This window comes from Acromyrmex echinatior, chromosome 9 (genome assembly GCF_024713525.1).
Source record: "Acromyrmex echinatior isolate Ae372 chromosome 9, ASM2471352v2, whole genome shotgun sequence".
Classification (NCBI taxonomy): domain Eukaryota; kingdom Metazoa; phylum Arthropoda; class Insecta; order Hymenoptera; family Formicidae; genus Acromyrmex; species Acromyrmex echinatior.
In genome coordinates, this window is record NC_141860.1 from 6,481,912 (window position 1) to 6,509,047 (window position 27,136).

At 33.4% G+C, this 27,136-nt stretch overlaps 3 protein-coding genes and 2 long non-coding RNA genes across 5 annotated transcripts; 2 read left to right on the forward strand and 3 right to left on the reverse strand.

Annotated features, from left to right (window-relative positions):
- Window positions 1–3,831: 3,831 nt before the first annotated feature.
- On the reverse strand, window positions 3,832–9,263 carry LOC147908535 (uncharacterized). Its single transcript, XM_087409136.1, has one exon. It carries the CDS (start codon window positions 6,409–6,411, stop codon window positions 5,617–5,619), a length of 795 nt encoding a protein of 264 aa, XP_087265262.1. The 5' UTR covers window positions 6,412–9,263; the 3' UTR covers window positions 3,832–5,616.
- Window positions 9,264–9,411: 148 nt separating this feature from the next.
- On the reverse strand, window positions 9,412–14,605 carry LOC105151090 (ribokinase). The gene is made up of 7 exons (XM_011064607.2): window positions 14,331–14,605; window positions 13,423–13,555; window positions 12,858–12,984; window positions 12,492–12,653; window positions 12,236–12,327; window positions 10,211–10,399; window positions 9,412–9,736 (listed from the first exon to the last, which is right to left on the reverse strand). The coding sequence occupies exons 1-7, from the start codon at window positions 14,378–14,380 to the stop codon at window positions 9,560–9,562; spliced, it is 930 nt and encodes a 309-aa protein (XP_011062909.1). The 5' UTR covers window positions 14,381–14,605; the 3' UTR covers window positions 9,412–9,559.
- LOC105151088 (uncharacterized) lies at window positions 14,574–20,821 on the forward strand. The gene is made up of 4 exons (XR_846791.2): window positions 14,574–14,713; window positions 14,824–15,067; window positions 16,276–19,820; window positions 19,909–20,821. It is a non-coding gene; the product is annotated as an uncharacterized LOC105151088 (long non-coding RNA).
- A 942-nt stretch (window positions 20,822–21,763) lies between these two features.
- LOC147908536 (uncharacterized) lies at window positions 21,764–24,156 on the reverse strand. Its single transcript, XR_015546069.1, has 2 exons — window positions 22,218–24,156; window positions 21,764–21,902 (listed from the first exon to the last, which is right to left on the reverse strand). It is a non-coding gene; the product is annotated as an uncharacterized LOC147908536 (long non-coding RNA).
- Window positions 24,157–24,279: 123 nt separating this feature from the next.
- Apt1 (Acyl-protein thioesterase 1) lies at window positions 24,280–26,744 on the forward strand. Its single transcript, XM_011064606.2, has 7 exons — window positions 24,280–24,460; window positions 24,917–24,948; window positions 25,030–25,095; window positions 25,655–25,702; window positions 25,797–26,043; window positions 26,130–26,294; window positions 26,388–26,744. The coding sequence occupies exons 1-7, from the start codon at window positions 24,413–24,415 to the stop codon at window positions 26,433–26,435; spliced, it is 654 nt and encodes a 217-aa protein (XP_011062908.1). The 5' UTR covers window positions 24,280–24,412; the 3' UTR covers window positions 26,436–26,744.
- Window positions 26,745–27,136: the final 392 nt, after the last annotated feature.

The window sequence follows — 27,136 nt, forward strand, 5'->3', positions numbered from 1 at the left end:
TAACATCTCTCTCTATTCCGCTCCACGCAATCGTCCCACGCAAATGTCAGTCGGCGAGTCGACGAGCGATGATTTGACGACTGGCGATGCAGAGAAGCCGTGGATCTCAAAGAATCGTAGAATACGATCCGCTCGTTAAAACCGGCTGCACCGGCCGACTTTTCAAGGTACCCGAGATTCCGATCATAAGCAGCAGTATTAAAATTACATTATAGCCAATTTGGAATGGCCTAGCGTCACGTTAACACTCGCCCGGTGATCGGACGGACGCAGAAAAACGTCGGTATAAAGCGTTCTTTTTATTGGTTTCCGGTGCGAATGATGAGCGCGTTACGCGTTTAATATTAAAATTAGCACTTTTAAAGCGTCTGGATTAAAAATAGGACGGCAACATTATCTTTTGGGAGATCGAGTGTGAACCTGCTCGACCTCTAGAAGAATTTTATCGTAAATAATGTTTCGCTCTCGAGAGATAGGGCATTCTTCTTCTTATGTGAATTCTAAATCGCGCGCGTAGCGCGTTTCTTTTACAATGGTCCCCGTCTCGAGCATATGTCTCGATGTGATCGAAGATTTATATTAAAATCAGAGGTTTCTCGAAAAACTTGATATTTCCCTGCTCATTAATTTGATAGGAAAAGGAAAAAGTGATCGGCCATTGTTAACTGCCGCTTACAACGTGGAAAAGTTCGCTCGCGCAAAAAACTCGCAAAAAAGCCGTTCCTATTCTTGCGAAGAAAATATAGGATTACACTTCATTATCTTGCTAAAGTGTAAAATGTACCGTCGGCTGTGCCGTCGTCGTAAGCCGATCGTTATACTTCAAGTATACGTAAATATATTCCTGTAAATATATCCTTGTCAATAGTCGTGTCCGCCATCGCGCGGGACTATAAAAATTCTTTATGCTCACGCAAATCGTTAAAATTTAAAGATCAGGGGAAATTAATAAAATGTAGTTCAAAAGAATTTGAAAAAGATCAGTAAATAAAATTCTTTGCAGCTCAGTTATTCTCTCGCAGAGTTGTTCTTGCAGAGAAATCAAAGTTCAAGTTACGAGGGCAGAATCGACTTCGCAAACACATCACTTCACTTAATTCGAATTGCAATAATGATAACGATGATTTTGCCATTCATGTTTAATACGCGAGTCGACATTAGACACGGAATAACAGGTTTGTTAAAGATTAACGGCACAGTTAAATGAACTTGCAAACTCCGCGCCACACGCGTTTCCTTCTATATATGTATCCGCGGATGGAATTGTACAAGTATTAGACTGCAACCTAGATCGTTACGATTGAACGCATAAAAGACTCCATACAAATCGTACGAAAAAGTGATTTTGGTCAAATTGGCTGAAACTATTTTATTTTGTAGATTATAAGACGATCAAAAGTTTTCTTAAGGAAAAATATAAAAATGGATAGATTTTGCTGTGATGCCATTTGAGATTCTTACAGAAATGCTAGCCAATACTAAAAAACAGTAATTAATTACTTAATTTTAAGTACTAAAAATTTTAAGCACTGTTGTTTAATACTTTTAGTACGCCAAATAAATAATTCATTACTGTTTCTCAGTAATAAATTGGCCAGTATTAAACTAGCTAGTAAATTTCTGTAAGGAAAATTGTTATTTTGGATCTAATCGGATTGAAAAGTATCATTATCTGCTAAACTATTTATTTTTTGATAACTTATATCTTCTATAAACAAAATAATAAGATAAATTAATTGATGTAAAGGAAACACATAAATGCTTTAAAAAAATGTAGTTTATTGTACGTATATTATAAATTGCATATTTTTTTGAAAAATTACTTCGTATTTTCTTTACATCAATTTAGCTCTTATTATTCTATGCGAAAAGAGATTAAGATATAATTACCAAAAAAAAGAATACTTTAACAAATAAAGATACTTTCCTATTAGATCCAAAGTGGCAACTTTCAAATGTTGCTACAGCAAAATCTGCCTATTTTTATGGTTTTGCTTAATCCTTCGTAGACACACAAGGACCAAAATGATCCCAACATTTTAATTGATTGCTGTATTTACAGGTTTCTTTAAAATTTCAGAAATTACTGAACATACTTACTGAACATACTTTAAACGTTGTAGAATATGGAAATGCAGTAGCTTTTTAAAGAATTTTTAATTTGACATATTTAAAAAAATCGCAAAGGCTGACGTCCAAGGAACAACATGCGGTTGAAGGTGCAAGAAGGGTATTTTAAACTTCGGATAAATGACAGTTTAAGTCCCGTTTTAATAAAAGACCTTAGAAATAAAGTCTCACACCTTTTTGGGGTTCTCCGGACCCCAAGTGACCATGAAGGGTTAAGGAAATTTTTAATCAGTATTCCATAATTTACAAAATATTACAGTTTTATCTAATTTAATCGAAGCAACTTTTTTCACATGATTTGTGCAACGATATAACACATCTGTTTTAGACCAAAAGTAAAAAAGAAAGGAAAAAAAGAATATAAACTGTCTGTACTTGAAACTTTATTTACCATACGTAGAATTTGCGCTTTCGCGCGCTTGATTTAAACTCTAGGCATATATCCATTTGTCTTTCTCGGACACCAGCGCAACATTTCGTCTCTTTGCGGTTTTATATCTTCCCTCCTCCCCTTCCCCCCCCCCCCCTCTCCATCACCGCCTTCGTCATTCTCATCGTCGTCGTCGTCGTCGACGTCGCACGATATCTTCGCGCGAATGTCAGCCGGTTGCAGTCGTTGTAGAGGAGAAACGCGGGAAGAGATACCCCGTTAAAATTCAGCGTTTCCGCGCGATGACACATCGGAAATTTTTGCAATATCTCAAATCGCGCGTCTTCCGTTACCGACCTGCCCTGCCCCCTCCACGTTGAAGGGCCCTCTCCCTTAGTCCTCCGCGTTCTCCTTATCTCCTTTTCTCTTTTTCTCGTTCGCAATGCACCGCGCGATGCCTGAGCTGTGGCTCACAGGCGATGATTATGTTGCAACGCGGGTTACCAATACGTGCGCTGTTATGCACATTGGTAACTCGATTCGTGACTCGCGATCTCGAATAGACTCCGAGAGGTTCGCGCTGGAACCTCTCAGGGAAATCCCTCCTCGGAAGACGCGTCTACGAGGAATTCGCTGTGAATCACCGCGCAACCGAAAAGACCGTCCCAACATACGTCAGAGCTGCCGAGTGTGTAGCAACATTGAGGATTTCAGTTGTGGAAGAAGTACCTGTATTCGTCACAGACCGATCGTCTATCCGCTAGGCTTCCTGGCGATGAAACCGGCTCGCCGAGACTCCTTCATGGAAAACGGGGAATCCTTAGAGTTGTTTTTATCGAAGAGAGAATCGAAGATCATAAGAGTCATCGTGACTTGTTATAATATATGATATATAGATATGCATTTTTTTTTTCGATGTAACGAAAACCAATAATGAACATTAGAGTAAAAAATTACTTGGAAAAGTAGATAAAGGAAAAGGTATACTTGGGGAAATAATGTGAACAAGCATATGTAAACAAATAGGAGGGAAACATGGAAATCCCTTTTCTGTTCAGCACAGTATTATATTTTTGGATATTTAAATTTAAACATTTCTTTTTGAATCAAGTTAATTATAATTAAATTAATGATAATTTAAAAATTGCATAATTGTATTTTTAAATTAAAATATTTTGTATGAACCGTTGGTCACAAGCAAAACATAAACAATCCTTGTATTCACGCCACTTTGATCCTGAAAAATTGAAGGATCATAGTTTTGAACATTTTTTTCATAATTTTAATATGATATAGGGAGCGTTTATAAAAAATACAAAAGAGATGCAGAATTATTACAGAAAAACATTTTTATTTTAATACTGTTTACCTTTCACTAAACCACAGCAGTATAATCTTTTACAGGAATATAAAAGTACACGCGTGTGATAATTTTACAATTACAATTTTATATCGATATCAAACTATCGGTATTTAATACTGTTCGTCTCTTATTCCATAATACGTACATATATCAAAAAAATCGTAGAAATAAGCTAAAATTGCGTATGTGAGAAACTCACAAGTAGGTTGCAAATTACATGTTCGATATCTTAAATTACATCAGTCACATTATATGCCAATTAACATATGTAAATTGTAACAAGTACACGCCTTCCGTCGCTCGTAATTATCTCAAAGCTTTTTGCTTATTTCTTTGCGAAAAAATGATATCACTTTGATTGAATAGATTGAGAACAAATTGTCATTACATGCTGCACATGAACAGTTCGAAATAAATACCTGCATAAATAAACGGATAAATAAATAAATAAATAAATAAATAGATAAATATAAGTAAATGGATAGATGCTGACGAAAATAAATAGGCGAGATGGTACAAGATGTATGCAATAAATAGATAATGTGCGTCAATCGCGGCGGATATTCATGATTCACTCTTGCAATTATCATTATCCATCTAAACGACGCGCGTGATGAATGCGCGATGATAATTGCACTCGGGTACGTGCTACGTGCACGTCTGACCGGATTTAACACTACCTGAGCGATTGGTTGTGATCGAGTACGTGTTTTATCACATTGTTTGGCAACAACACGGCCGAGAGAATCTATAAATACCTAAAGCGTAAACAATAATTTCTTATTCCTATTAGGCGACGTTACACGTCACGGCACTTGAATCTTATGTACTATCCGAGAGATGCTTAGACATTGCAATTCGACATGAGGCCCGCAGAAAGGTCTTGGAAAAAAGACGGAACGGAACTATGGTACTTTTTTATCACAATCTCTGCTGCTTCTCTTTCAGCACAATTTCACGCACCAAAAAAAATTCTTGCTATTTATTCACTAATTTTTCCTTTCTTTCTCTTATGACACTCTGAATTTATTTTAAAAGTGAGTTGTAAATTTTTAGGAATGTATGTTAATTTGCTTTGATGCCTAGCGACTCTATTATTCTAGTTCCATTGTTTTCATTGTTTTTGGTGTTACACCCATACAGCACCAAACTTCTAAAAACATTCATAGAAGAATGTACGAATGTTCGTACAAACGTTCATATATATAATGTCGTATGCTATCTGGGCAATAATGTCGGAGGGACGATCGTGATTTAGTTGGCTACGCATGTATATCATCGACTGCGAATGATCTCAGAACGAAGGGGGCAAAAAACTGAGAAGAGACCATCTTGAGCGCACGCTGCGGTCCCGCTCTTTTGTAACTTTCTCCTCCCACCGTCCCACCGCAGTTCCGTAACTCTCTGTCACTAACGTCAAACGTTTAAGTAAATCTATTAAGTTCCCGGTATTCGCGCGTCACTAGACGCAATCTTCAAACAAGTTCCTGTGTAAAGAAAAAAAAAAAAAAAAAAGAAAGAAAGATGTCCATTCGTCTACGGATTGCCAATTGCAAGGTCATTCGCGACAATACAGTCGAGTTTTTTTTTTGCTTAGTTTCAATCGCCGTCTCCTTCGAAGACGCGTCTCGCTCGATTCGTGCCGGTTCGAAGATCACCGCCAGTGATCGTCGCCACCGAGGCGAATTCATCACCGAAGCGAATCGTCACTACTCTCCTGTCTCCCCCAAGTTATCCTATCGAGTTCTCGGTGTCAATCACTGATAGATATCTCCGAGCTCATCATACTATCGAAGACCTGAAGGGCACACACGCAACCAACGTAGAGCTTCATTGTCTCCGTGTCGCCGTCGCCGTAGGATACCTCGATGTTTCTGTAAGTCTGTATGCAGCAATAAGTGCCGGTACCCTGACAGCTGCTGCCGATGTGATTGCACTTCACGTGCTCCAGATCCTTCGGTACCCGGGAACCCCGGGTGTCCGGGATTGACTCCACGGTGTAGTTGCAAATGGAGCTGTTCTGCGCCTGCTTCACTTCCAGTTCGAAAACTTTTTCTTGCACCCTGAGTTCATCTTCGAATCGCCAGGTTACGTCTTTCGGATTAAATCTGTGATAGTTTGCGACAGTCTCAAATTTGTTGTGACGTTTTCTCCTAGCAACGAATCTCATCGAGAGCGCGTCAAAGTCATTGTGCTTGCGCGGGAAATCCTTTCGTAAAGACTCGCGATCTTTCGAATCATATTCGTGCTTGTATCGATGGAAGGACATTGGTACTCGCTCCTCCGAGTCCTCGTACTCCAAAGGTCGATCCAGAACTTGAGAGTATTCGCGACTCTTCTTCTGTCCTTGGAAATCGCGGTAGTATTCCAGATCGTCATCGAGACGTCTCGATAAATCTCGTGGCAGCGATTCCTCGAAATTGTAATAATTCAAATGAGAATGATGTCCGTGTCGTCGTCTTAGACTCCGACCTTGAACGAGCGGCATGTTGACGATGACATAGACGACAAGAACAGGCAGGCAAAATCTAACGCTGAATACCGCCATTGTCGATCTGATAAGTTCAAAGTTTGCACAAAAGATCTTCTTCGAAGATTGGCAGTCTTTGTCGATGGCTGTTTTTTTATTCTTCTTCTTCTTTCTTGACTCTCGATAGTCCGGAATGGATCTCAGCTTCTTTTGAGATTTTTCGTCACATATAACTTTTTTCTAACACAACCTCGGGTGTTTTTTCTTTTATTTTTTAATGTTGTTTTTATCACGTTTCTTAGTCACAGTGAAATAATATCTTTTCATTTAAATATCCTTCTCTCTCTATCAATGATGTCAGCTTGTCTTCCGGATACTTTTCGAGTAATAATACAATACGTGATGGAAATAAATGATTGCAATCAGAGATTGCAATCAGAATTGTGATTCAATGAGATTTTTTTTAAACTTTTAACTGATCAATTTTCCCACTGAAAATGAATTATTTTCCGTGGGAATTATTTTGTGTTTATTGAGCTTTTTTTGAAATTCAAAATCTAGCGAATCTCAGCGAGACACTGGAAAACGTGAATACGGGATACGGTATTTCGAATCGAAATTTTTCAGGTTTGACCGACCGTTTGACAGATCTTTCGACCATGTGACGTAAGTTGACAATATTTTGACGATCTAACAATTTTTTAGCCTGGCGATTCTCTGTGATGATTCGCCAGTCGAAGTTTGGCATGCGGTACTGACCAGCGCAAGATACGCGAGAGTCTCGGTGACTTTCGGAATTCCCGACGCGGACTTGTAAGATCGAGGGACTAGGCGATTGTCTCTCTTCGTCTCGGTTCGATCGTCTCGCTTAATGGTTTGTTCAAAACTGAGTATTCCCTGATCCCCGAAGGATTTTTTATCCTGCCTGCGAACGTGGGTGGTGTTGCCCCACTTTAACGGGGGCTTGCGCGTGCCGGTACACACGAAGACATGACTAATCCCCCCCTCTCCTTTTATCGGCATCTTGTGCAGCCCCTGCCAGGGTGCCGGGACCGGGGCCGGGGTCGGGCCGGAGCCGGGGCCGGGGCCGGGGCCCCGAGAACTGAGAAGAGTTTCTTCAGTCGCGCGGCACGGCATGGCGGCGGCTTCCTCTTCTTCGAGGATGCGCGCTCTCCTCTTTGACGTCAAAGCTCGTTCCCTCTCGATGAACCTGCCGCATCTTCCTCGTTACCGCTACCGCCGCCTCTATCGCCGCTGTCTGTTCCCTTAAACATGGATTTAGTATCGCTAGCCAACCTCGGACATTGACGTCACACCTTGGTGTAATGCCCGTCTAGCGGAAAGAGGAGAGACCGAGTGTCTCGTGCTTCGTGGAATCTCGTCTTCAGCAATATCCTCACGTATTATAGCACCACGAGGCGCGAGGATGGCGATGACGATGACGATTACGCGTGACGAGAGTGCACGAGGAGAGTTACTTCGAAAGTAGTAATGCAACGCCTTTCCCTTTTGACGTTTACGCGCGGCACAATTTTCCCGCGTTGACGCTCGCGCGTCTCAGATACCACCGACCTAGTCACGCGAACGCACGTACCGGCAATTATTTCAAGGGAAAAGACTCCCGGTTACCAATTACTGTCGATTTTTTCCTACAAACTCGGCACTTCGAGGGATTACCAGTGAGACACTACGCGGAAGGTAAAACACTGGGTGAACCATTTCATTCCTGATTTCGCGAGCCCGCATACTGGATGAAGCTGCGGAAAGGCTTCATTATCTTCAGGTCAGCGAAAAGTTTGAGACGGTATTTTAGATGCTGAGAACGATATGGGCTTGTCTCGTTGTCATCGCGACGCGGCCGCCAAAATATTAAAAGTCGCCACCACCTTGCGAAAGCATTTAAAATGACATTTACATGCAAGAACGCTTGCCCCTTCTATCACGCTCCCTCTCTAGAATAACGCCGTTCTTGCTATATGTTTGCGTGAACCAGTTCAGGTGGAATCATCGGCTACTCTGGCGGGATACCTGGATACCTGGACATGCCTTCTTTTTTTTTAAAAGATCGGAGAACACACATGTCGTAAAAGCGCTTAGCATTTTTACTAACTCTTACCATTACCATTATTTTTTTTTTTCGTCTAGCATGAACATGTGTGCGCGTGTATATTTAGAATATATTTAGACAAAAAATAATGTCTGAAAAATTTCATAAATGTACTAATTTAATCGATCGTTACGAACGGAGGTACGTAATATTAATAAAATGAGATTTTCTAATGCGAGCGTAAATACAGTTAAACACATTTTTTTATTTTAAAAAATATACTTGAAATAATCAAATTTCTATCTATTTCTCTTCAGCTATTTATTAAATTTTTCTTCATAATTTATTTGTATACTATTCTATCGTTATTTCTTTTTTTATTTGTAAAAAAATTCTATTCATTTCATCTTTTTCTTCATTCAAAATTGAGGTATTAAAGTTATTAAATAATAAGAATACATTAATTTCCTTTTTTCATATATTTTCGGACTTTAGTTATAATGCCAGATGGTACCAGGATGTCGGAAAAACAGAGAGAAAGGAGAGTAAGAATAAAGCTGATCCCCGATTCGCAGATTAGAAATTTAATATCCCAGAATAAATATTAACTTTTTCTAAGTCCGTTCATTTTTTGCAAGATCGATGTAGAAATTTGTTCTGCAACATTATTTATGTTATAGTAATGTTGTTGTTATTTAAATATTATATGTCTTCGAATTTTTGGACGAATCCTATTTGACTGCAAAAAAATTGATATATTCGTCGATGATATTGCAAAAAATTATACGGAGGAGATCAACGATGGAACCGGTTTTCTAAATGATTAAAAAAACAAATAAAACGTGCATATAGGGTATTTCGACTTTTAATTCTACATATATTTTGATTTTACATTCTATATATGTGAACACATTCTCTAAGTATTTTATTGTCATCAATTTAATCTGCTGCATTAATTTGCATTATAATGCCTGACTGTATTATTTTTAAATTTTTTCAGGTTTTAGGAAATGGAACGTATGTTTACGCACTTTGTACATAAAACTTTTGATATTTACTTTTATTTTGCGAATATTCAATTTAAAAAAAGATTCCACAAAACAGATATCAGATGTATAAATGAAAGAGATAAAATATCAAATCTGTAAATAACACACTTCGAAATAACTCCGTTTTTGTTTATATAAATAACTCTACTGGCAGATCGTTTCTCGTTGGAAAGCTCGCGTGTGTACCGAATTTAAGAACGGAGTACGTAGCGACTGTACAAGCTCTCTTGATGCATTCGTCCATCGGTAGCTGCGGATGATATGCCTTGAAATATGCGAACGCACCCAAAAATGCATCCCCGGCACCCTATCGCATACCGTTACACTTATGTAGTTGCCTCAAGCAATTCCGTCTTAAATACATGCCAATCATTTGAATGAATCACTAAGTGAATCAGCGTTCCAGTCCAGTCCGGAAATTGACCGGTTATTCGTTCAAAAGATTGTGAACCGGAAATACCATCAAATACTTTCACCGTTCCGACCGTGAGAAAGAAATCACGAATCAATTTACAAGATTTGTATAAGCAGGAAGTACAGACCGTACGTGTAAATAATAGAACAAAAATGACCGCGTTAAATCTAACAAAAACTTAGAAAGTGTCTTAGAATTATCGTATAATTCTGAGACATTTCATCAAGTTACTAAATTAAATTATTAAAATACATGTGTCTTCAAAAGAACGATTTCTTCAATTTTGTTGAATAATGACTCGAACAATTCATCATGAAATCTATCGTGATTACGACAGTTCTATAATATTGTGTATGCAATACATACGGTAGAATCTACAGGATGGACTTCAGTAGTGGAAATTCGCGTGATGTTTCTGTTCATTTTCGATGCGTATGCAGCTCCGAGAGGTCCGAGTGTAAGAATGATTGCGTTGCATCCTTTAGCTAGGAACTTGTCCGCTACTTGCTGTATATTCGACAGGTCCACAGGTTGAATGCCCGTCATAATTTCCGCCTACAAAAGCGTAATGGAGTCCTTGATGTATTTCAAACGTTATCATGCTTTGGTTCTACTATTTCAGAAAACAAAAGTTCAAATTTGGGACATATACATTGAGAAAAAGAGATACTTAAATATTTATTTAAAATATATATTTATCTTACTAAAATAAATCTTTATTTAAATACGGTGAAATAAAATTTTTCTGACAAATAAACCGTCTATTCTATATTTTTACAATTAATGAAATATATTTCATAGAAATATATATTTCGTCACACACAATCAAATTTTTTCATACTTAATAAATATCGAAGGAAATGTCGTAAATAACAATAACATTTGTTTTACAATACTTTGACATTTTTCTCTCAAAATATCTTATAAAATCAGAGTATTCAATCGATTCTTATATTAAAAATCGTCTAACAAATGAGATTAGATAACTCAGAAATTCAGAAAATTCTGAAACATTGTGTGCAAGTAGAATAGTTCATCCGTAACACCAAACTATTTTTTGTTCGTACCATATTACGATTTGAGAGGGTAAAATCATCCCTTGAAAAAAATGTAGATTTTTTTTACGGAATAACTGCCGAACGGTGAGAGATATCGAAAAAAAGTTAAATAAAAATTGCATTTCTTTCTTATATCTACAAAGCGTATATAAGTATTGAAAAATCCGTGTTTTTTTTTGTGTTATCTTTCTCTCTCTCACCAGTCTTCAAAATTAAGTTTTTGTGAATTTATATGAAAATATTTCTCAATAATATTTCTCCTCTTTTTATACATCATAATCGAATTATTTTTTATTTATTTAAAAAAACTCAATGAATTTTTTAAGTCCGTTTTAACAATTTTGATTATTAAAATGTAATTTTATAAAGCGATATTTAATTATTATTAATATACAGATAATATTTCAGACAGTTTTTGAAATTATTTAAACAAGATAGTATGTGTCTTTACAACTGCATGAAAGATAAAACTAATTAAAACTAATCAGTGACGTATATGAATCATAAAAACAGCAACGTATGCATACATTATTGAGATGTTATTTTATTAGATAATTTTGCAAACTGCCGATAAACAAGATATCGCACGGAACTATTTTAACATTAAATGACGCAGATTTTGCGCCATTTATAATGACTATTGATCAATTGTTACATTTAATGACGCAGACTTTGCGTCATTTAATATTAAAATAGAGTTCCAATATCGTATTTGTCGTGCAATTTGCAAAGTAGTTTGATAAAAATAACACCTTAAGTAATATATGTATCTTGTTGTTAAGATCCATATACGTCACTGATAAGTTTTAATTAGTTTTCTGTCTTATCTGCAGTTGTGTGTAAATATTACATATATATATATATATATATATATATATATATATGTACTATTTATTTAAATAAATGAAAACCGTCTGAAGTGATTTTATAAAATAATATTAATAATAATTAAATATCGCTTTATAATACCATTTTAATAAACAAAACTGCTGAGACGTAAAAATTCAATGAATTTTTTTAAATAGGTGATATAAATTGATTATAACATATAAAAAGAAATTATAGAGACATATTTTCGCATAAATTTACAAAGCACAAAAAAATTCAATTTTAAAGGTTAATGATGAGAGTAACACACACAAAAGAAAATACGATTTTAAAATAAGAATAGATTATAAATATCGATCTAAAAGATATCTTATAATCATATTTATTTTTCTGTTAAAAAATATTCCAATTTAAAACCTATTGTTATTTGGGATAATTGACTATATTATATTGAAAAAAAAAATCGTCCTCATTATCTTATCAATTGCATTAATCGTTTACGTACCTCCGTCTCATTGACGCAAAAAATGTCACATAATCTAAGAATTTCCGTATCAGGGTTTTCCAGTGCGGGCGCTCCGTTGACAATAGAAAGTCCTATCATTATATTACGCTTACGTAAAATTGTATTCATAATTCTCTCGGAGTCGCGATATCGTTAATCCTTATCTTTTTTAGAATTTACGATAACACAGCTTAGAAAGAGAAAAGTGCAGTGTTCGGATGTATCTCTACATGGAGAAAAAAAGCGAGGAACGAACCGTGGCCCTGATGTAACTTCAACGCATGCAGCGTGGCTTCCAGCGGCACCTCAAACTGGCATAATAAAATGCTCGCGCTTTGGATCACATCGACGGCGGAATCCACAAGTTCCGGAGTCAACGATTCATTTGCACCTAACACGATTACGATGCTGTTCTCACCTGCGAACGTTATTCGAAAGGTGACTCAATTATTTACTGATGGGACCAAAAAAATTATCTTAACGAGAAGTTAGAAATTAATTCCATTAATTCTAATGATATTAATGATATATTCAGAATCAAAGCTACTTGTTTTTCCACGTAAACAATTTCAAAGCACTCGGAAAGACTCTAATTTATATTTTTACTACATGTAAAACGTACCATTTTCAGCAACGGTAATGTGAGCAACACCGCTTTGTTTATCACTTTGTATCTTCACGCGAGATGCGTCTACATTTTCCTTTCTTAAAATCTCTAAATATTCTTGAGCAAACATGTCGGAACCTAACTGCGATAAGAGATAAGGAATATCACAATATGTAAGTTGTGAAACAAACCGTAATTAATTAAAGAGAAATCATATAAATATTGGATAAAAAAAAACGAATATTATAAAGCTCACTTTTAGATGATCTATAATTCACGACCAAATTCGGGATAGAATCCTATGTAATAAATATTGCGTGTCGTGTAACAGAGAAAACATCTGAAAAAGTAAAATACACATATATAGAAAATATATATCAGTGATATATATTTTGTATGTATATATTTAACTTCTTCAAATGTTTTCTATGTTACACGACACACAATATTATAAATAGAATTCTATCCCGAACTTGGCTGTGAATTATATTAATAGTCATTATAGATCGTCTAAAATGGACTTAAAAAATAAAAAAGCCAAATGTGACACGTTGATTCCATGTAAAAAATAAATGCCTACTGAAGCGATAAGTGCCGTAGATCCACCAAGTTTAGCAGCTGTTACACACTGATTGGCGCCTTTACCACCGTATTTCTTTTCAAATCTAGTCCCGATTATGGTCTCGCCAGGTTTTGGCAACCGTGGAGAGAAACTAAAAAGCAATAACGTTAAAAAATTATAATACAAAGTTGAGAATAAAGCTAATTAAGTAAGAGAAATCCTGTATTCGGTCAAAACGAATCTTAGTGCTTAAATATTTTGGTGTAAATTTATATACATATTCAATTCTGCAAACCGCGCGCGCCAAAATCTTTTCCAGTCTTGAAACGCAATTACGAACAAAACTAAAGTAATAACATCGTATATTAAATTAAGTATTAAGTAATTTAACAATATTGATGCTAATAAACGTCTTATAAGAATATTAATAATTTGATGTTAATAAGTATCTTAAAAACCTTTTAATAATTTTATTGTAAAAAATATCTCAGCCGAGATTCAAATCCGGATCTCCCAGAAAGAAATGATAATAAGTCTGTTTTTTATTGCTGCACTCTGATGCAATAAGTTGAAGTGAAACAAACATATATTTATTTCACTTCAACTTTTGCATTGTACTAGTTCAGAAAGTCAGCAATAAAAAACAGACTAATATTACGACAGATTGTAACTATTCATTATATACATATATATAAAATTAGATTCGGCTTTCTTCAATTAAACAGAATTATAAATTACTGCAATGCACAGTAAAGAGAAAGCAATTTTTAATTACATTTATTATCGTAATTATATACAATATTTATTACAATACAAATCACAATGTAATTGTAATGTAATTGTATGTTAATGTAATAATTAGAGATCGATCGACCATGAGACAGTGTCAACTTTTGCAACGTGCGAAAAGCTTCATCCTTACTCACCAGGTAAAGTCAATCATGCACGAACCGACAACGACTATCTTTGGTGTCATACCGCACAGTTTTTAGTTTCTCTTTCGCTTATACAGTTTTTTCTCGCGAGCAATCAATTCTAATTACTAAAATAAACGTTATTTTTTGAAACGTGATGCTTGCAACACAATGATTATTTCTGAGCAGCGTCTAATCGCAAGTAGAGTGCACAGATGACTCGCGTTATCGCTGTTTGTCGTTCAAACGAGTTCGTAAATCAATAATGAGATGTTATCGCAGTTATCGGTCGAAAGATCATTTTTTGTGCGTGATCCAACGTATGTACAGCGTGTGGAGCCTCGTGACGGTGACGAGATTCCCAGAGGACGAAATAAGAGAAATGCCGCAGACACGTAAATTAATTTAAACCGTCGTCTATTACAAAAATAAAACTAAAAAAGGGGTTTTATTTACAGCAGCGTTTGCCTTGACGGGGACAGGTTATCTCTTTTTTTTTTTACAGTTATCATATCATATATCAGGACGAAGTCACACATTTGCGAGAGACTATCGAAATCAACTTGCACCGCTAGAGAAGCGTTTAAGTATACTCGACGATCGTTATAAATCTCACGATGGAAAAAACAGCGCGCCTACGTGATCACCCACGTATGTACGCAAGTTTTGGAACGTCTTCAGTCTTGACATCACCATGTAGTATCGAGAACGATAGATAGGCAGCTCGGAGTAAGGAGTTCCGAGTTACGGCAAGTATCTTCTATTGTTCGTATTGCATTGGCAGTCGCCATATTGGGTACATTCAGTACTACAACCGCTTACAGAGCGCTCAGCTCTTGCATTTGATAGGCATGTTCCGTTAGATCTAAAAATATAGACCAAACAAGTGCAAGAGCTCGGTGAACGATTGTAGTACTGAATGCACTTATCCATTTTGTTACATGAGAATCCGGTTAGCTGTTCATATATATGCTAAAGCGATATAGCCTAATAGTAATTACTTAGTAATAATTATATTGCATTGCATAATTTTTAAATTAGAGCTGCCGTATATAAAAAAACGTAAACTAGCAGTAGGCAGCTCTATTAATCGCAGTTTCATGTTTTCAAAAATCCTCAATTATTATTATTAGTAATTATTATTATTAGATTGATAAATTCTCTTGCTTAAGAGTTCATATCCAGAAAAAAACGTGCATAACTAATTGCGTAAAGATTATCCAATCGCAAAAGTTTTATTAAAAATACACGTAGAATATGCAATAATTTTCTTTACGTATACGTTTATGCAGCTATGTAATAGCGTATTTGATTTACTGACTCGATCTAACTCCGAGTCAGTCTCGGAAAGATTTATTTTATTAGTATTGTAGATACAAGACTTTAATGATAATCGATCATAATTTGATTTTGTAGAGTAAATCGTCATTTTAATCTTCCATCTTTATGAGACGTATTTAGATCACATTGTTAAGGGTTTTCTACATTCTTCAGAAGTCGTAGATGATCGTGGAGTTTTAAGTAGGAAATCAACCAATCACAATCAATAAAGAGAATACTCGATTAGAATTGGTCAGTTTTCTACGGCTTAAGACATTCCACAATCTTCTACGATTTCTATATAGAGGACTCTTTAGAAATGCTTTCTTTACATGTAAATGAAGCTCGTGGTGAATGAATGAAATTAAAAGTAATGAATGATTTAATCAAAAATTAAGTTACACAGTAGTTATTTAAATATAATGAACGTGTACATTAAATTTCATAACATTTTATAAAAAGTACATTAAATTTTATAAATTTTCATGTATATACATTAAATTTCATGTACATGTATACAAATATACTTTTCAGTTATAAATACATTACATTTAATGTAATGTCATGAAATTAAATTCAAACTATGTAACTTAAAAGCACATACATTAAATTTCATGAAATTTTTAACAACTTGTAGGGGAGACCGGGGCGGGTTGTCGTACGGGATCAAAATACTTATGACTCAAACAGAATGTGGCAAAAAAAATCTGTTTTTTTTTTTACTATATAAATTGTTGATGTAATATTAATTTATGGTATAAAATGATTCGCACCAAAAGTATTGTGTATATTATTTATAACAACTTTTAAGAAAATGAAGTTGGTGAATAAATTTTTCTTATCTTTTATTTTGTTGTCTAATAACTTTTTAGCATTATCAATCAAGATTTCTGTGTAATCATAGATAATGGCATGTCTTAGACAATTTTTGCTTTAATAAAAAAAAAATTAATCATTATTCTCACAAAGTTTATAAATATAATCTTTTTTACATTACTTTAAATACGAAGCGCCACTACGGTCTGAATGTAAAGATGTTGAATTATTATATATATTCATTTAAATGAATTAATTTCAGAAATTATTATTACGTGCTGATATGGTTATCGGATTTTCAACGCAATCAAACTGAAATATTAATAATCCCCCAAATTTCCCAAATTTAATCTTAAAAAACTGTAATAAATCTTTCTTAAAAACGGTCATATGGATTAGATCATGATGTAAGAATATTAAGGCCGGTATTCATAGTCCGATTTTATATTCAAGACCATCTTAAGTATGGTCTTAAGAAATCACGAACCAATCAGAGGGCTGCATTAGCGTTTTAAGACATTACTTAAGATGGTCTTGAAACAAAAGTCGACTATGAATACCGGCCTAGGTGTATCATTGCGCATAATGGCGGCAGCCTTGTGGGACAGCCAATCAACCGACCACAGCAGCCGCGTAATTTAAAGCATTAAGTGTCATGAATAAGGAAAATTAAGGTAAATTAAGGTAAATTAAAAAAAAAGTAAGAAAATTTTAAAAAAGTAAGGAAAATTTTAAAATTAATTAATTTTTAATATGAAAAAGCTGACATGCTATGCTAGAAGATTAGCGGTACAAATTAAACTAGATTTGCAATTCTTGTTTGATTTCTGCCATTATCTGCTGGCATGGTTTATCAGTAGTAGTTGTAAGTGTGCTCTACTAAAGGAAAACGACAAGTAATTTTTTTTAATTATTGCATTTATTTATTTATTTATCCCAAATCATAACTTAAATTAACTTTAAATGATTATACTTTTGAGGTAAACATATTATTGATATTAAACATACTAATAATAACACAAATTAAAGTTTATATTTTTGTAAAATATAGAACAAGTTTATATTTTTGTAAAATATAGAAACAAAAATATATACAAGGTTCTATTCTAAATTTTTTTCTCATTTTAATATCAATGTGACTCTGATTATAACACGTAATTTAAAAGGACTATTGTTTCTCAATTAATAACTTATTATTTAATTTTACTCATCATGTTAACGTCTACCTTTGTTTTTAAATGACAAACTATCACTTTGTATAACTTGTTCCTAGTATTACCTTCCTCGTCGTTATATTTATAGTTTCTATGTGTTAAAATAAATAATTTGTGCAGAAAGAAACAAGTTGTACGATCTATAAATATTAAATAATTATAACATACAAGAATGATAATGATATCATATCAAATATAAGGAAAATACGATTCAAAGAATTTGCATCTTTTTCAATTATCAATTATAATGCTACTTTTGTGCACAAAAATTATGCTAACAAGAATGTAAAAGCTATTTCTAGTGCTATGAATATACGGAGATATAAAATATATTGTACAATTTATATTAGCATCAAAATGAAAATGGTAAAGCGTTCTTTCATGAATTGCGTAATGCAAATGCATAGTTTAAGCCGGCCATGTTTTTCCAAAATATAATCGAGGTGACACAATACCCGAAACGAGATAAACATCTGCTTGAGTAGTCTCACGAAACTTATTATATTCTATCCACAAAATCCACATGTGCACACGGCTAACTACAGCTGGCTAACAACTATTGGCAACCATATTTAGTATTTGTGGTCAATGATTGATTGGTCTAAGAGCGGTCATTTTTTCGGACGATCCTCGGGAATGATACACCTGTATTCTTACATCATGGGTTAGATTGTCTCAAATGGGCTAGGATTAGTTATCATACATCAGTGATTCTGCGAAATGTGTCTTGATCGCAATCCATTAAAAAGGAGATAGAAGAAATAATACACTAAAGAGGAGGCATGGCACTGATTGTACATAGCATAGCTTCTTTATTTCTTTTTATTCTTTATGATCAGATTACGTTTGAATTCTGGCATCAGTGAATTTTCTCCTTTAAAGGTTAAATAAAATTATGTGTTATAATTATGGAGCAAAATAAAAAAAAAGACGAATAGCGGTAAAACTCCACCTGATATTATTTTGGAAGTTGTTAGAGCAGTGAAAATACATAATTTGTTCATCGGACAAGTCGCTTTAGAATAAAATATGAATTATTGTACTTTATATCGTTACTGCAAGAGAATTCCAGAAGAGGATTATTTACATGAAAACGCTGTTCCAAAAATTCACATGGGTTATGCTAAATTTAAGCAGATTTTTACTGATTCTTAAGAACAGTAATTAGTTGAATATATTCTATATGCTTCGGATATTTATTTCGGTCTTTCTCCTAAGGAAATCAGAATTTTGACTTATAATATAGCCTGCTATAACTCAATTGAAATGCCTCCGTTTTGGTATATAAATAAAATGGCAGGAAAAGATTGGTTTTATGCATTTATAAAATGTTACAATAAACTTTCGGTTCGAAAACCAGAAGCAACAAATAAAGCAAGAACTACCTGCAGCTTCAATAAAACTGTTGCCTTCTTTTACACAAATTTGGAAAAGATTTTATCACATCACTATTTTAATCCTTAAGATATGGAATATGAATGAAACAGGAGTCACAACAATTCAGATAGAATATTTGCTCGGGAAAGCAACACTCGCTACAAGGAAGTAGGAAGCATTGTTTCAGCTAAACGCAATTTGTTATTCTGATTTTTGCTATAGGAAATTAGATACCACCTTTCTTTGTATTTTCTCGTATACATTTTAAGGTTCATTTTATCGCATTAGGTCCACCTGAATCAAGTGGTGCAAATAAATCAGGTTGGATGCAAGAAAAGGATTTTGAACAATTGTTGAGACACTTTCATAGTTATGCAAAATGTACAACTGAGAAACCAGTTTTATTGCTGTTGGACAATTACAATTTGCATCTCAGTATTGAAGGAATAAAATTATGCAAAACAAAACAGAATTGTAATGCTATTTTTTCCACTGTATTGTTCGCACTGGTTGTGATCATTAGAATAGTATATGGATTATAAGAAAAATACATCAACTCCGCTTGTGATGCATGAATGTTAAACCATCTTGATCGCAACATATCTATTTATAATATTCTTGAGGCTATTGCAGTTGCTTATCCACTTGCTATGACATCAGCAAATATTCAAGCAGGCTTTAAATGCATTGCATTTCACTTTAATAAGGAAATTTTTATGGACTTGGATTTTGCTCCAAATCATATTACAGATAGGCTACTTTCTGAGGAAAATAGGTTAGTATAAAATATTAATAATATGGTATTAATATAATTAGTGTAGTAAAGTTAGTGTAGTAAAATTAACATAGTGATACAATTTCAGCAATAATAGTGAACAGCAATCTATAAGAAAAAGTGCAGCAAACATGATGGAAATAAGTAACCTTTCAGGAAATATTTGCCAATCGTCTACTTCTGCATCAAACCAAGGTTTTGAATAATTAACTCTAGAAGATATTCGTTCTTTTCCTAAAGCTAGTCCATGGAAGAATTCTCGACAAATGACAAGAAAACAAAAGACAGCTATTGCTAATATATGAATAAAAGCAAAACTTGAATTAAAGAATATGGAAATTAAAAAGAAGAAAGAATTAAACGTAAAAAATAAATTATTTAATAAAACAGATAACAATACAAAGGATTCTATTAAAAAATCTAAGAAATCTAAACAAATTAAGAACTAAAAAAGAAATACTATAATAACATTGAAATAGATGTTATGAAAGAGAAAAAATGTTTCTGTTTAGTTTGTACCCTACTTAAATAGTTTGTCTAATGAAAAATGAGTTCAATGTATTATATGTAAAGAATGGTCTCATATAGCACGTGTCTCTAAAACATTATATTATGTCGATACTGTGAATCATAATTTAATTATTGCAGATTATTGAAAGTTTTACAGTTCTTCTTTTAAATATACAGTATCTTTTATATTAAAGAATATATATAGATTCATTGATTGAATCTCGCGTGTTTAAGAAACGATACCTTTTCATTTAATTTAGATAATAATACATATAACTTCTATATATAGATATATTGAGATTCCTTTTTGTACGTGATATTTTTTTTAAAAAACGTTTATAAACTTTAATATTATTTTTAAAAACTGAACATTATTTTAGATAATAATTTCTAAAAAGACTGCATATTTTATGTTTATATTACATAATTATATTTTTCGAATAAAAGTTTGTATTTTATATAATTAAAAGAATTATTGCAAAAATATATAATTATTATTATTTGTTCAAATTGTAAACCAAGTCCCCTTCTTGGCAAATTTGTAAGCCGAATAAATTTTATTAAAGTGAATAAATTCTATTCTATTATTATTTGTTCAAATATAAAACTAATATTTAAAAAAACTATTTTTTTAATATTTTATATAAAACTGTGATAACCAACTCCGGAATGTGTGACAATCAACCCAGAGTATGAGGTGAAATGTCACATTTGCACAACTTTGCTTAAAATTGAATAATTTATTTGTACAATGATATATGTCAAAGTAATTGTTTTCTACCTAAAAGATGTAGGTATATTATCACGTGCATAATATTTTAAAATCTTGCATTTATTTTTTTCTAAAAGTCACTAATCAAAAACTGTGACAACCAGCCCCGGTCTCCCTTACGTTCGAAATTGATGCTCACCGGCTCACGCGCTGTAAACTTAATATTCTATCTTCTTTTTACGAGTAATGAATAATAAAGATAGAAGCTTACAGCGTATGATAAATGTCAATTTCAAAGGCAAACTTAATAGAATCATTGAATGTATCAGTAGTGCAACCATTCACTGAGCGGTTAAGTATTAATTGTAGCAATCAAAGGTGATTGGTTGAATCTAAATAAGATAAGAACATCATTAATTGCAACTCAGTGAGCGCTTGCGTTATAAGATGCATTTGTACCTTTAATAAGAGTCTGAACATAAGCCACATTTTAAATGAAAGATCTTTTATAGTTTTAGCAAAAATGACGAAAGAGATCGAAAGAGATCGAAGAACATATATTCACTGTTTCTTTCTCTTTTAAATCTCAATTAGAGTCCTTTATTTCATGGAAAGGAAGGAAATCAAGGACATTCCTATGAATGAGCAGTAGTAGAAGGAATTTCTGATCAAATTTGATTAGTTATTCCAACATACTATTGTGTTATTATACGCAGGAAAATGCATTTTAGGGCAAATTTTATTGATTGTTTACTCATTTCCAATATTGCTATTGCCGTTATATGCAATGCTACACTTTTGTGTTTACATCATGGATTGTTCTTGGTGCGTTAAAGATAGATTCATTAACGTGAACGTTTCTGCGAAAAAAATATAAGCAATTATATATCCGGTATAAAAAATATATCGATATTTTAGCAAAAAAAGCTTTACATAATTGTTGTATAATTTTTTAATATATTATAATTGGTTCCTGCCCTTAGTTCCTCACAAATCTACAGGGTACGTTAGCTAAATCTAAACTAATCCGGACAAAATTAAATTTGAATTTTCCGTCCTAGTAAACAAGAAACGTTTTGAAACGTTTCAAAACGTTTCTTGCTTACTGGGGTTATGCCTATTGCACACTGGATGTAACAAGCGATGAGCGACGAACAATATCCAACTCTTCTTACCCATATAAGGATCCAGGCTTAACTCGTGAAATGCAAAGAAAAATAGAACTACATTTGTGTCGATTGTAGCACATCCGTTGTAACATCGTATTACACTAACGATTGGAAATTGCGTCTGTGTTGCGTTGAGTCCCTTAACCAATCAAAACGAAACTACTGACCAGCAGGTCCTTTCCGATTGGTCAAAAGACGCAAAAATCTCCAATCGCTAGTGTAATACCAGCATAAAACTTGTAGCCAATCAACATGTAGCACAACATTTTACGGAAAAACGGCAAGTTGTTTTTAAATGACTATACATTTCTTGGTCCGAGAATTCAAATCTGAGAAAATCCGAGAAATCGTTCTGAATTGGCTTTCATAAGATCGCGAACTTAGTTCTTGAATCGATATTTTCGATATTTGAATCGATATATTCCGAGTGAAGACCATTTTCAAACTACATTTCAAACAGACTGATATCGCACTGACATACAGATAATTTCGCATACAAAAAATACACCTAAATTAATTGCTTTTTCTGTTTCCATACAAACATCAGATACTAGTACGTCATTCCAATTAATCGCTCTCGATTGCTCGAAGGATTAACATTTACTGCGAAATCAATTGGAAATCGATGAACCACGACATTACTAAAATAGCTATGGGTAATTTACTGTTCGCAGGTTTGTGACAAGCAGTTTCTTTCTAGCATTGTTCGTTTTGTCTCTCGGAAGCTACTCAGAGTCACTCCGAATGAACCCATAGAACTTGAAATACAGAATTAGAACACTATGTACGATATTCGTTATACATTTCTGTTATACGTTATACAATTTCCGACATTCATTATAACAATGAATGTCAGATGTTGTATGATGGATGTCATATGGATGTAGTGTGAATCCTATATTTCAAGTACGCTGGATTCATTCGGAGTGACCGCGAGCAGCTTCCAAGAGACAAAACAAACAATATTAATAATTCATCTTAGAAAAGTCGGAAATTTTTATGTATCAATGTACTGTTCATCTTCCATTTGAAATCTTTATTTTTTTACTATTTTTTTTCGCGCAAGCAAAATTTTACTTTCAAATTTTACTTTCAATTTTTTCGCAATAAAAGAGGACGAAGTCCATTCTTCCTAAAATATCTTGTTAAAAAACTATTTGATAATGTAAAAGAGATGTTAAAAAGTAACTCTGAATTTTTTTACATTTTTTGAAAGCCTAGAACAGAAAAAGAAACTTTATTAAACGGAAGGAGTAAAAATATACGATCTGCACGAACGATTAAAATTCAATTTCAATTCGTCAAAATTAATAAAAATAAAATAAAATTTCAATTAATTAAATTTGTCGTAATGAAGACACTGAATTACAAATAGAGATGTAAACAATTGAAAAATATTAGAATTGCAAAGTAAAAAACTCGGAAATTAATAATTTTTTTCCTTCAGCTTTGACAATTTTTTACTCGGATATTTTTTTTAGGTCATTTATGTCTGTTCGCATTGCATGAAATTTCCCAAAATTTTTACTTAAAGTGATATAATTAGAAAAATAGATTCGGGCGTTGAAGGAAGAGAAAGCACAGATGCTGAATACAAAAAGTGCAAGCAATGCAAACAGATTTATTATCAACTTATTACCCTATTATCAACTCATCCAAAATTGTAATAGCCAATACATAATACATAATACATATTTCTACTTCGATATAAAATTATAAAAACAAAAGTATTAAAATGTATCAAAATAACAAGAAAAATGAATTCTATTTCTTCTTCTACGTATTTAACATGAATTCTGTATATTTTTCCACAAATTTTGTAATTTGATCAAAAATACTATTTTTTACAATAAAAAACTAATTTTTTACTTGATATTTTTCTCTGAAATTAAAAGCACTGTTTTTTTTGTCTCTCATTATAAATGGACATCGAATTCAATGAATTCAAATTTAATCGCAGATATAAAAATTGTATCAGTAATTGAATTGAATATTTACGCGAATGCGCATTTGACACGCTCTCTCCTTTCTCAAACCCCCACTCTTTCACTGTTAAGAACTTGATATAGTCGATATAAAGTGAAGAGGAGTCACATCTCTTTTTCTTTCTTTCTCTCTTGCGCAGCGTTCTATATCCTTTTTACGAAACTGTTACACAATTGCTCGAACTTGTTTCAGGCCGTCCAAAAAAGCGACAGAACATGACGAGTCCGGTCGTGATTTCAGCCACAGCTAAGCATACAGCAACGGTAGATATCAAGATACCTTTTCAATATAATGGCAGTTTTTGGTTATATCATTTGCAGTGGTGCGATCCTAATTGGTCATAAATGAATTACATTTACATTATACAAAGTACTCTCGTTGCGCCTTTTTTTTTCTCTCTTTCTGGTATGTTCGTCGACGAACGTACTGCTGCTCCGTTTCATTGCTCGCGATTTCATAATCGGCTTTTTTACGACTGCATGTCTTTTGCGAGGCACAGTAGTTGTCTTAACGGATACAAAATACTTCACGTAACTTCTCCGAGGACGAAATACTATTGCCAGTCTACTACTTTCACTATTTAATACTTTTCAGTAAAGTCACGTATGACTTGTCTTGAAACACGGATTTTAAGTCTGAAATTTTTTTAAAGATTACTTTTGAATAAAGCCAATACTACCATACTACCTATTTCGTACTAAAGAGTATCTGTGTTTCAGCTAATATTTTTCCATGGCTTGGGTGATACAGGGTAAGTTCACATTTCCAATATATGGTTGTAATTTGAAACGTTGCAAACAGAGCTTTCTAATATTCTGTATGTTATTTTCAGGCATGGTTGGGCCAGTTCCATGGGTGCGGTGCGATCCCCTCATGTTAAAGTTATTTGTCCTACTGCGTATGTTAATATCTTTAGATGTTCAATGATTGAAACTATGATCCCTATTTTGTAGCTCTTAACAACACAACAGTGTCGATGTCATTGCATTGTTGTTACGTAATTTTTTTTTAATCACATATATAAAATCTATGCAACGATATCAACACTAATCTAAGTCACGTTCCAAAACGTCTTCTCCAGAAAATTTTATTCGAAATATAAAGTACATGTATATTATATTATATTGAGTAAAATTTTCCTTGGAATATAGTTCTGGTTTATACCTCGTTTAATATCCATACCAATCATAGCAACTTTCAGTTAAATTATTTTAATTTCAGCGATGCATACAAACGCATATATGGTACATGTATTTAATTTATCTTCTTATATTGTGCCCTCTTAGCCATTCTATATCACTCTTTAAACGCATCATCAAAATTAAGATAATTTAATAAAAAGTTACTAGTTGGTACAAGTATTGAACGATCGATATAAATTAGGCTATTGTTAAGAGTTTAAAATAGAAGCCTATGTAAATTAATAATATTTTAATACATAATTTTTCCTATTTCAGGCCCACAATGCCAGTAACGCTTAATGCAGGGTTTAGAATGCCTTCCTGGTAACTTTAAAATGAACATAAGAATATGTTCTCATGAAAACAATGAATTACAAGTTAGAGTTTATATGATTATTAATACATCTTGTGAATCTAGGTTTGATCTACGCACTCTGGACTCCAGTGGTCCTGAAGATGAAGAAGGTATACGTACAGCTGCTCAAGTAGTCCATTCATTAATAGCGGAGGAAGTTGCAGCTGGGATTCCTACCACACACATCGTTCTAGGAGGATTCAGTCAAGGTGGAGCACTAGCCATGTACAGTGCCCTTACATTCCCAGAGCCTTTAGCTGGCATTATAGCTTTATCCGCATGGCTTCCTTTACATCAAAAATTTCCAGCAGTATGTATCACTTTATATTATTATACAATATTTTTATGTATCATATATAATACTTGTAGAATTGTAACTGATTTTTTTATTTTCAGGAAGCAATAGGTAATAGGAACACTCCACTGTTGCAATGTCACGGTGATTGCGATCCAATTGTGCCATATAGATGGGGTCAAATGACAGCATCTCTTCTAAAACAATTTATGACACAGACAGAATTCAAAACATACCGGGGAATGATGCATACATCTTCTGAGGAGGTAATGAAGCTTCAATTGAGGAAAAAATTTGTCGAATCTTTTCTTACATTTAGGGAAATTATAACGTCTGTCTCTTTTTTATTATTTTTACAGGAAATGCGCGACATAAAGAAATTCATCGAAAAGGTTCTGAAACCGTAATAGATCAAATTGATATATATTGATATTTTATCGGTTACTTCAAGTATTTAACTGTACATTATATTGAAATAATTCCAATTTTGCGATTATTTAATTTTAGTAAATTATATGAACTTTAAAGACGTCAAGTAGAATATCATTGAAAATCTTCCAAGATATTGAGATTCAATGCTACGTAGAAAAAGTATACTTTCCTATAAAGGAATATATTTATTTACAACCTTTAATTTGTAACTGTATATTCAAACACTTCTTGATATTTTAATGTACCAAAGCATTCATATAGCAATATTACTGAATTAATCCATGCACAGTCCTTAATCCTTTTAATATCTATAAATTGGCATTCCTTGCTTTTTTTATAATTACAACATGTGTGTGTGTGTGTGTGTGTGTGTGTGTGTGTGTGTGTGTGTGTGTGTGTGTGTGTGTGTGTGTGTGTGCGTGCGCGCGCGCGCGTGTGTGCGTGTGTATACACATACATTAAATATACATATATATTTACAGATATGTATATAAATATTAGGTGTAGTAAAAAGAAATCCAATAGATGGCTTTAGTAATCTGTATCTCGTCTACGCGTGATACAGATTACTAAAGCCATTTATTGGAAAAATAATGGATTTCTTTTTATTATACCTAATATATATGTATCAAAAATTACATTGTATTAATTTATAAGACTATTACTAAGCGTGGTA

What these genes read in the sequence shown, in the direction of transcription:
- LOC147908535 (XM_087409136.1), bottom strand. Translation starts at nt 6,411, where the DNA reads ATGGCGGTATTCAGCGTTAGATTTTGCCTGCCTGTTCTTGTCGTCTAT.
- LOC105151090 (XM_011064607.2), bottom strand. Translation starts at nt 14,380, where the DNA reads ATGACACCAAAGATAGTCGTTGTCGGTTCGTGCATGATTGACTTTACC. An exon ending in GAAGTTACATCAGGGCCACG is followed by an intron (nt 12,328 to 12,491) that starts GTTCGTTCCTCG and finishes ATATAATGATAG; the next exon opens with GACTTTCTATTGTCAACGGA. An exon ending in TCCATCCTGTAGATTCTACC is followed by an intron (nt 9,737 to 10,210) that starts GTATGTATTGCA and finishes GGTATGCGATAG; the next exon opens with GGTGCCGGGGATGCATTTTT.
- Apt1 (XM_011064606.2), top strand. Translation starts at nt 24,413, where the DNA reads ATGACGAGTCCGGTCGTGATTTCAGCCACAGCTAAGCATACAGCAACG. An exon ending in TACATCAAAAATTTCCAGCA is followed by an intron (nt 26,044 to 26,129) that starts GTATGTATCACT and finishes TTTTATTTTCAG; the next exon opens with GAAGCAATAGGTAATAGGAA. An exon ending in TGCATACATCTTCTGAGGAG is followed by an intron (nt 26,295 to 26,387) that starts GTAATGAAGCTT and finishes TTATTTTTACAG; the next exon opens with GAAATGCGCGACATAAAGAA.